The sequence below is a fragment of the Physeter macrocephalus genome, chromosome 21 (assembly GCF_002837175.3).
Source record: "Physeter macrocephalus isolate SW-GA chromosome 21, ASM283717v5, whole genome shotgun sequence".
NCBI classification, from domain to species: Eukaryota; Metazoa; Chordata; class Mammalia; order Artiodactyla; family Physeteridae; genus Physeter; species Physeter macrocephalus.
The window spans coordinates 42,577,313-42,588,048 of record NC_041234.1 but is presented as its reverse complement, the minus strand read 5'-3'; the positions used below and the strand labels follow the sequence as shown (position 1 = coordinate 42,588,048).

General features: G+C 45.0%; 1 protein-coding gene across 2 annotated transcripts in view; it reads right to left on the bottom strand.

The window, feature by feature from the left end:
- Positions 1–577: 577 nt before the first annotated feature.
- Positions 578–10,736, bottom strand: part of MSN (moesin) — a 66,467-nt gene continuing 56,308 nt past the window's right edge. For both annotated transcript variants that reach the window (XM_024116543.3, XM_007119461.3), the window contains 6 exons: positions 9,445–9,608; positions 6,862–6,992; positions 6,441–6,601; positions 5,109–5,201; positions 3,608–3,832; positions 578–2,746 (listed from right to left, as the gene is read on the bottom strand). In XM_024116543.3, coding sequence (XP_023972311.1) covers positions 2,582–2,746; positions 3,608–3,832; positions 5,109–5,201; positions 6,441–6,601; positions 6,862–6,992; positions 9,445–9,608 — 939 coding nt within the window. In that variant the 3' untranslated portion in view covers positions 578–2,581. The remainder of the gene's footprint in view (positions 2,747–3,607; positions 3,833–5,108; positions 5,202–6,440; positions 6,602–6,861; positions 6,993–9,444; positions 9,609–10,736) is intronic.

Genomic DNA, 10,736 nt, shown 5'->3' with positions numbered 1-10,736 from the left:
CTACAAAATTGCCATGTTTTATAAAGCATAAAGTACAACACCTTTTGTACATACATATACTACTCTCCATTCTTCATACTCCATTCCCTACTACCTTTTGCAACAGGGCTCAAGGTAATTTCTCTGACCTTCACTGGCACTGCAATAAGTGAGGATAGCAGGAGGTGAGAAAGCCTGGAGGCCTTCCTGAAAAGAGGCAGGATAGGGCATGACCACCCCAGGGGGAGTCCAGAGATATAAACCACCCCCTACAAGCAGCCCCAAAGCCCCAATGCCAAACAAGTCCAGGAGCATCATATGGTCAATGCAGGGCCCATCTACACCAGAAAAAATTGGCCTAGGGCTATGGAAGGGGCAAAGGCTATTAAGTCATACAGTCCTGTGCCCTTGGGCAGTTATTCTACTTTTTCAAGTCCATTCCCTCCTCTATAAAACGAGTATAGTCATATCCACTCTCCACAGGACTGAAGTGAGAGTGAAATGAGACCAGGGATAGGAAAGTGGTCCACAGATTGCAAATTACAGTGAAGTATCTTACAGCCACCCACTCATGCCACAAAGAAAGATCAAGTCACAGTGAAGTCTTCCTAGATTTTATTGGCACTGAAATAGAACATTGGTTAAGCATAAACCCCTCCAAAAACAAATTTTTAAAACCCCAAAAATACAGACACAAAAAAACTGAATATAAAATCTAACCTTTTTCCCCAGCTTCCCTGGGGTGGGGGGTACTACCTTTAAGGCAGCTAGATAGCCCCACAATTCCAAGTTTGAATTTAGCCAATATAGGGCATATCACCAAGAGAGTGTCAATATAATTCACAGCAATGCACATAAGACTCCGCAAGGTCAAGCAGGAGGCAAGGGGAGGGAGGGATCAAAGCCATGGGCTCTGGGCTAGGGGCACTGCATGGAAGGACAGTAGGGCCCCTTAGGGAATGAACTCTGAGGAGAAGGCAAAAAAAGGAACAATAAAACCAAATACCAAGAACCTTAAAAAAGGATTGTATGACCTATAGTGACAGGTGATATCACTAATACTGAAAGCTTCCTACATTAATTTTTCTGGCAAAATATTCTTTTACAATATAGTATATGCTTCCTAGGTGTAGGGGTGGTAAGGGAATGAGGCCAAAATGATCCTGTCCCAACACTAATATCTTCTAAGGGTGCATTAGCAAGAAACGCAGAAATCAATATTGAGTTAGATGCCACTAAAATATATTAATACTGGTGGAAAGAAAAAGAGCACACATGAGACAGAGAGGAGGAGGAGGCTGTTCCTGGGTTGAAAGAAAGAGGTGGGGGTGTGAACAGGACCAGGCCAGAGCCCCTAACAGCTCTCTGGTTTACAGCTCCAAGGGATAGCACAGCTGGTGGCAAGACCTGGGTTAGAGGTTTATTAAACAAAGGCAGGACCCAATCACCACCTTGGAGAGGTGTAAACTGTAGGATCTGGGCCACAGGCTTCTCTCACCATACTCAGCTTCTTCCACCCACTCACCAATTGAGCCAACTGACATCAAGATCCAGGGCTCACCAAACCAAGGCCTCAATGGCCCTGAAGCAGGAGCTGTGGTCCAAGTAACTCTGAAGGGAGAAGTGGTCTGGGACCCCTGGCAGGTAAAATACTGAAGCCACGTGTGAATATTTCCTCCCTTTAGCAAGAGTCCTGGATGGGGCTGGCTGGGTTTGGGGGTAACCATCCCTACTGTTCTATCTGGAGGGGGTTTGGGGAGTGGAGTGGGGAGGGGCAGATCCCAAGAGGGGAAGAGGAACACAGAATAATAGGTAAGGGATATCTCTGCCCATAGAGCTCACTTGAAACAAGTCTACACTCCCATAAGGCATAGGGGCAGATCCAATCTTGTCTGAACAGAATGGCCAATGGCCTTCCAGGATGTTGGTGAAAACCTCTTGCAGGCACTGTCTCCCCCATATCACCCAGAAGAGAAACTGAGTCCCTGAACTCAGGGACAAGGTTTACTGGGACCGAGTTTGTAACAGGCCCAATCTGGGAGGTAGAGAGAAGAATGAGTGAACATCTTTTTGCCTCCAATTATTACAAAGACTAAATAACTCTAGAAGGAATGGACACTGGGAGGCCTATTCCTGGGGCAGTTGACATCCTAGAGCATATAGCCAGGGCTCCGCCTCCTTCTCTAAACCCTGTGATGTTCCAATTCTGCAAATCATAGGACCATGAAGAGGAAGGCAGTGGTGGGGGCCAGTTTTCAACGTACTACACTTGACTCCTGCAGAGCAACAGTAAATGTTGGGGTATTTCCCAAATCAAGTGGGAAGTGCCTCTGAGCTGAGAAAGTGATCTCTTCTAGAAAGCTAGATCACCTGGGATAGAGGAAAAAGAGGGTCCCATCATCACCATAGTGGGCCGTCTCTCTGCCTAGGGAAGTGAGTGAGGGCTGAGGGGCTAGGTTTGGTCCCATGGCTGTACTGAATGCTTGGCATGACTCCTGGGCTGCTCTAGTTAGTGGCTCCAGCACAGTGTGAGTTAGGCAAGAGTGTAGGAGTGTGGGGGCAAGGAAGAAGGGAGGAGGGGTCCCTAGAGGCTGGGTGCCCATTACATGGACTCAAACTCATCAATGCGCTGCTTAGTATTGCCCTGCCGAATCTGGCGCAGGGTCTTGTATTTGTCTCGACCCAGTCGCATGTTCTCAGCATGAATCATGTCATTAGCAGTCTTCTTGGACTCATCACGGGCATTGGCCAGCTCCGAAGTGAGGGCCTGTGAGGGTGCAAGGGGATAAGAGGTTAATGGATTCCTCTCATTTTACCTCCCCTCCTTAACCAGATGTATTTCCTGGTTTATTTTCTTCTTACCTTCCTCCCACCCTCTCCACCACCTTTCTCTCTCACTCCCCTACCCCTGCCCCCCTCTTTATACACACAAACACAGACACACACATTTTTTGAGAGCCATTTCCAGCCCTGTTAGAACTGCAGTGGGGCAAGAATAAAAAAAAAAAAAAAAAGAACACCAACTTAGCAGATCAACTGATGACAGAATCCTGAGAGTAGAACAATACACCAAAGAGATTCAAGTAGGAATTGTGACAACTAAGTATTTTCTGAATATGAGGTAAATGGAATATGGGTGGAGGACGGAGCAAAAATAACAAAAAAAAAAAAAAAAAGGAAGAGGCAGTCCAGGCTCTGATTAATAAGTGAGAGGTGGGAATTCCCTGGTGGCGCAGTGGTTAAGAATCCGCCTGACAATGCAGGGGAAACGGGTTCGAGCCCTGGCCCGGGAAGATCCCACATGCCACGGAGCAACTAAGCCCATGGACCACAACTACCGAGCCTGCGTGCCACAGCTAGAGAAAGCCCACATGCAGCAATGAAGACCCAACACAGCCAAAGATAAATAAATAAATAAATTTATAAAAATAAAAATAAATAAAAAATAAAAAAAAATAATAAGTGAGAGGTGCCCTCCCTTAAAGCTCTCATTGAGAAATGCTCAAGCTCCCACACAGCACTGAGACAGGCTCCTCTACTGCTCCCTTGCCCCGATGATCTAGGGAAGGCCATGGGCTACTAAGTCAATACACATGGTCTCCATGACCCTTTGGGTCTGCCTCGATACCTTCAGGTGCTTCTGCACACGCTCATTCTTCTCTGCCTCAGTGGTACGTTCCTCCTCGCTGCGATCCTTGGCCATGGCATCAGCCCGCAGTTCGGCGCTGGCCTCTGCACCGTTCTCATCCTGCTCATCCTGATCATTCTCGGCAGGCTCTGCCACATGAGGTGTACTCATGGCAGTCTTCAGCTCTGCACGGGTCTTCTCCAAGTCTTCTTGTACCATCTGAGCCTGTCAGTAACAGAGGAAGAGAAGGACTGGCAGTCAGACCAGGCTAACTTGTGGCATCCCTATGTGTGCCTAGAATGGCCCAGCAGAAAGCAGGCACCAGGTAGGCCAAGTCACCTTGTCTGACTGGTCCTGAGTTCCTTCAGCTGTATAATAGGAGTAATTGTACCAAATTCCCTGGGGGTACTGGAGAATTCTGGGAAGTATTTGAGAAAGACTTGAGCTCCTTCTCCCATAATACCCCCTGTCAAGGAAGGATGGAAGCATGAAGAAACCCAAATCCTCACATCGGTCAGAATGGCCATCATCAAACAATCTGCAAACAATAAATGTTGGAGAGGGTGTGGAGAAAGGGGAACACTCTTGCACTGTTGGTGGGAATGTAAATTGATACAGCCACTATGGAGAACAGTACGGAGGTTCCTTAAAAAACTAAATAGAACTACCATATGACCCAGCAATCCCACTACTGGGCATATACCCTGAGAAAACCATAATTCAAAGAGTCATGTACCACAATGTTCATTGCAGCACTATTTACAATAGCCAGGACATGGAAGCAACAACCTAAGTGTCCATCGACCAATGAATGGATAAAGAAGATGCAGCACATATATACAATGGAATATTACTCAGCCATAAAAAGAAATGAAATTGAGTTATTTGCAGTGAGGTGGATGGACCTAGAGTCTGTCATACAGAGTGAGGTAAGTCAGAAAGAGAAAAACAAATACTGTATGCTAACACATATATATGGAATAAAAAAAATGGTTTTGAAGAACCTAGGGGCAGAACAGGAATAAAGACACAGACGTAGAGAATGGACTTGAGGACACAGGGAGGGGGAAGGGTAAGCTGAGAAGAAGTGAGAGAGTGGCGTGGACATATATACACTACCAAATGTAAAATAGATAGCTAGTGAGAAGCAGCCGCATAGCACAGGGAGAACAGCTCGGTGCTTTGTGTCCACCTAGAGGGGTGGGATAGGGAGGGTGAGAGGGAGGGAGACGCAAGAGGGAGGAGATATGGGGATATATGTATATGTATAGCTGATTCACTTTGTTGTAGAGCAGAAACTAACACACCATTGTAAAGCAATTATACGCCAATGAAGATGTTTAAAAAAATAAAATAATTTTTTTAAATAAAAAATAAAATAAAAGATATTTCCAGGTATTATCTTTTAAAATAAAGAAATAAATAAAAGAATCTAAGGAACTGGAGCCTAAGCATATGATACCCCATCCCACACTGCTTTGTCCTGGGCACTGTATCTTACCTTCTGCTGCCATTCCACAGCCTCACTCTCCTTTTTCTGTCGGGCCATCTCCAGCTGGGAGATCCGAGCTGTCAGCTCTGCCATTTCCAAGGCCTGTGGATCAATTGGAAGCTTATGAGAGATGGGCCTTCTGGTCCTCAGGCCCCAGGTGTCTTCAACCCCAGATCCCCTGAGAACTAGCAGGGAACTTGCTGCTCCACTTACTTGCTGCTCTGGAGGCTCTTTTTACCACACTTCCTCCAGGAAGCCCAGAGGAACACTCTTATTCTCAGATCTACTATAGCACCCTATTAACTCCAAACTATTTCCTTATAAGTCAGAGCTCCCTGCCTAGACTATAGTCCTGAGGACAAACAATGTGTCATCTCTGGCTCTTCCTCATCTCTCTCTCTCCCTCTCTCCCTCTTGGTATTGCCAATTGCACAGTTAGGGCCTCAGTAAAGCTTTGGAGATCACTGTGTCACTGCCTGAAGTGGCAGACCCTTTCCTGTTATCCTACAAAGCTCAGGGCTCCACTAAGACTCTTCCCAGGACAAGTATAGGAATGACACTCAAGTGTCACAAAGTGATTTGAAGAAGGGAATAAAGCTTATGCACGCCCTCACACTTTGGGCAAATCTCCTAGAGGACGTTTCCCCCTGAGAATTAGGTTTTAGGTTCCTGCACTCCCACTCCAAACAGTACAGGGGAAGAGCATATGTCAAGGAATTTGGGACACAGGTTCTTAATTTCTGAGTCACAGAACCCTTGGAAATTGTGATGAAAGTATAGATGCTCACCCTTCTCCCCTAAAAAATGTATAGACACACAGTTTTACACGTGATTTTAGGGAGCAAACCTTTAAAAGAGAGGCAGAAATGACTTCTCATTCTTACTCAGTCACAACAGTGTGACCTCTGACGAGTCTCTTCAACCTCTCTGAGCCCTAATTTCCTTATCTGGGCATATTATCCCACAAGGATTAATCTCATAGGGTTATTAGGAAGAGGAAATAAGGAAGTAAGGAAAAGGGAAAAGTTGCTAGTATAGCTTGTAACACTCGTAGCTAGTCAATCAAGTGTGAATCCCTTTACTTCTTTCCTCCCTCTCTCCTTTGTCAGGTCATCAGCTCAAATCCCCAATTGCTAAGAAAGAGAATAAAAGTAAGGGTTAGGGAAGAGTATTTGCAAAATGACTTCTCAGCTTGCTTCTGAAGGAGCTATCTGCTGGAAGCCTGCTGAGAGTTACCCTGCTGGAAAGAACCAGTCCTGCAAGCAGAGGTAGCTGTGAATAGGTAGGCAGACAGAAGAGAAAACTCAGGTCCCATAATCCCAGCCCATTGTGTAGCTTTACCAATTGTTCCTGGGTCTTCTTCTGATCCCGGGAGGCCTGCAACAGGGCCTCCTTGGCCTCTTCAGCTTCTTGACGCTCTTTGGCCAGTTTTTCAGCCTCGCTCTGGGCACGCTTCCGCTCCTGTTCAAGTTCCAGAGCCCTGCGGGTCTGTTCTTCCAGTTCTGGGAAGAGAAGGTAGGGGAAAGGTGGTGAAAAGTGCAGAGATCAAGAAGGGACACCTAACTTCCTTCCTGGAAATGCTTCACCCCAGGACACAGCTGGCAGAAAGTTCTAGGCACTCTTCCTCTTGCCCCATCACTCCTCTATTCTTTAGCCATATCTGGAATATATGGCCTGAGTCTGCAGCTCAGACAGAAGGGTTTCCAGCTCACAGAGTCAGACTGTGGGAAAACCCAGTCTCCAAGGTGACTCCAAGCCTCACCTTGTTGAGCCTTCTTAGTCTGTTCCTCGATCTGCTTCAGCCTCTCCATCAGTTCCTCCTTTTCCCGTTCAATCTTCTCCTTCTCCTTTTCTGCCATCTCACGTTTCTTCTTCTCATTTTCCAGCAGAGCACTAGGAAAGGAGAAAGAAGGGATGGAACGGGATAGCAAGGCCACATGGAAGCCTTGGAATTCCCAAGGCTCCTTGGCCCTGGCCCCTCAGTCCCCACCCATCCAACACACTCAGGGCTTGTGAGGCAAGATCACTCTCCCTTCTCTCTACATTCTTGTCCTTACATCATAGCCCTACGTGGGCCGGTATGCACAGGGCCCTGTCAGTTTGTCCCAGAATCAGGAGATACAACATGGACTCTCAGCTTGTCCACTACCCAGTGGGTAATCAGTGGGTGACCTTAGCTATATCATTTCTTTGCTCTTGTTCTCAGTAACCTTATCTGTAAAATGGCTAAATAAATCCTGCCCTATCTACCTTATAAAGTTACAGGGAGAAAAGTTTTGGATCTGTGCTGATATACTGTGGTTCAAGTCTGGTGATCTGTATGGCTAGGGCATCAGTCCTCTGCCTGCCTCTGAAGCTCAGCTCTAGGCTCCTTTTCCCCAGAATTTGTTGTAAATCTAAAATAAGTATTTCCTTTTTCTTACCTCAGCGCCTCTTCCAGGAGGCCTTCTTTTCTCCCTTGGCTAGATGTCTTTTCTCTTTCTGACCCCTCAGAATACTTGTCCTATCCTTCTCTACATCCCTCCTCCCTGTTATTTTTCTCCATAGTACTTCTTATCATGTCACATACCATATAATATGCTTATTTGATCTGTCTGTCTCTTCCCACTAGAATGACAGCTTCATGGGAGCAGAGCAGAGATTTTTGTCTTTTTTTCACTGCTCAATAAATATATATTGAGTGAATGAATGACACAGCATTTGTACCTTGAACCATTATATATATACTGTTTTTTCCCTTTCTTCTACTATACTGTGAGGTCCTTGAGAGCAGGTTTCTGCCAGATCCAGTTCTGTAAACTGCCCCTAATTTCATTTTTTTCAGAATAAATGTGAACTTTGGTGTCTAACCTCTCATACACAGAGTCATTTTCTAGCCTACTAGATTAGAAGCCTCCTGAGGTTCCAAACTCTTTATGACAGAGTATCTACTAAAACAGTACTCTCAAACATTAACATGCACAGGAATCACCAGGGATCTTATTTTTCAAATAACTTACTGAGGTGAAATTCACATAATATAAAATTAACCATTTTAAAGCAAATAATTCAGTGGCATTTAATATATTCACAATGTTGTATAACCACTACCTCTATTAGTTCCAAAACATTTCATCACTCCAAAGGAAAACCTCATACCTGGTATTAAGTTTCTCCACATCTCCCCTCCCTCCAGCCCCTGACAACCACCAATCTGCCTTCTGTTTATCTATTCTGGATATTTCATATAAATGGAATAATACAATATGTGACCTTTTGTGTCTGGTTTCTTTCACTTAGCATAATGCTTTAGAGATTCATCTACATTGTAGTATGTATCAATACTTTGTTCTAAAATTTTTAATGGCTGAATAATATTTCATTGGATGGCTGTACAATTTGTTTATCCATTCATTCACTGATGGACATTTGGGCTATTTCCAATTTTTGGTTATTGTGAGTTGCACTGCTATGAACAGGTATGTGCATGTACATGTCTGAACACCTGTTTTCAATTTTTTTCAGTATATACCTAGGAGTGGAATTGTGGAATTGTATGGTAATTCTACATTTAACTTTTTGAGGAACCATCAAATTGTTTTCTACAGCAGCTGAACCATTTTACATTCCCACTAGCAATGAGCATGAGTTCCAATTTCTCCATACCCTTGCCAACAACTGTTATTTTCTGTTTTCATTTATTATATCCATATTAGTGAGTATGAGGTGGTATCTCACTGTGGTTTCAACTTGCATTTCCCTAATGACTAAGGGTGTTTTCATGTGCCTGCTGACCATTTGCATATCTTCTTTGAAGAAATGTTCAACTAGGATCTTAAGTTGCAGATTTTGAATCAGCAGCTTTGGGGTAGGTCTCAGAATACTGCCTTTCTAAAAAGTTCCAAAGTTGATGCTGATGCTGCTGAGCTTTGATGCACTTTGAGTAGCAAGGGGCCGCAGTGCAAAAGGGCTTGGTAGGGAAAATTCTGGTGGCTCTGCCCAATTCCACTCAAAAAACCCTAGAGTCCAGGTTTAAATGTGCATGAAGCATTCTGCTACTGCTGCTATACTGGTCAGATGGCCCAGAGCAACCCAGAGTCCACCTAGAAGAGCAATGGCATGAGGGTCATAGATAATGGGGAACTATGAAATGCCCCTCCCTATGAGCCTCTGAAATCCTACGGTTCTAAATGCCTGCCTCCTGGGGATGGGGATGCCTAAGACTTAATGGAAGGGGTGTATCCCTGTACAGCTCTCTCTCCCCAAGTACCAGGATGGCTTCATGCCTTGCCTTTAGCAGGCTTGGCACCTCTGAGAAGCTTCCTTGCCACAGCCCTGGCCCCCACTTCAGTTCCATGTCACTTACCGCTCCATCTGTTTCTGGTGCTTCTCCTCCCGGGCCTGTGCCTTCATCTGCTGCACCTCGATTGTGTCAGGCTTGCGGCGGCGCATGTATAGCTCATGGTTCCCCATACACAGAGCCAAGATCCGCTTGTTAATCCGCAGCCGAGGAGCATAGAAGACGAAGTCCTGATGGAAAACCAGCAGTCAGAAAGAGTTTAGAGGGACAGATGAAGGTGGGTTTCTGCCTTCTGAAAAGCTAAGTCCAAAAGCACTGGAAAGATCATGTTACAGATGGGAAGACCAATGATCAGAGTGGTGAAGTGACTTGCCCAGGGTCAGATGGCAGGTTAGTGGCAGACCCAGGACTAGAACCCAGGCTTCTTGACTCCGAAACCAGTGCTCTTTCCACCGAGCCACAATTTCTTTCAACCTTTGCTTATGAAAAGCATCCTAAAATACCCTCAATGCAGTTGAAAGATAGAAACTGACTTTATCTGCTAATTAGATATCCTGCTGGGTCTCAGGGGCCTCTCTTAGAGGCCCAATAATCCCTGCATAATACCATGGTGAGTGTAGTATGGGTGGGCTGGACTGGTTCTACAATCTCCTAAAAGCATATCCTAGACCCAGTCCCTTCAATCCTGTTTGGAATAAGGCAGTTTGTAAATACATACATGAATATATAAATCTCCTGAACATCGATTATCCTGGTTGTTGTTTTTTAAATATGCCCTTGATCTCAGCTGGCTTTGTTACTTACCTTTTTCTGATGAAAGTTGAGCACAGCAGCAGTATTAAAAAAACAAAACAAAAAACAAAACAAAAAAAACAAAAAAACACACACACACAAGAAAATCCAGTGAGTTTGAGTTTGTTACTACAAATACCACTGGACCAAGGTCACCAGCTGATGGGCTAACCACCAGCTCCTCTGCCACTGAACCCAAACTGCTACCGTCTCACATAGCTTGGGGTGCAGTAGAAGAAGCACAAGAACCAGAGGTCAAACAACCTAGGTGTAAATCCCAGCTCTATCATTTTTAGCTGTGTGATCTTGGGCAAATCACTCCATCCCTCTGAAACTCAATTTCATCACTTATAAAATAGGTATGCTACTACCTATCTGACAATGTCGTTGAGGGTTTAAAGAGACAACATATATAAAGTTCCTAGCAGGGCAAGTTCAGAGACCTCGGAGCTGGAGAGGAATGGTTGAGGACTCATGAGAAAGGTCTGGTTCAGCATGTCCATTGGCCATTGTTGGACATGAGGTACATCAAAATAGGAGACTCTCATCTCAGCTTTCTATCCTAT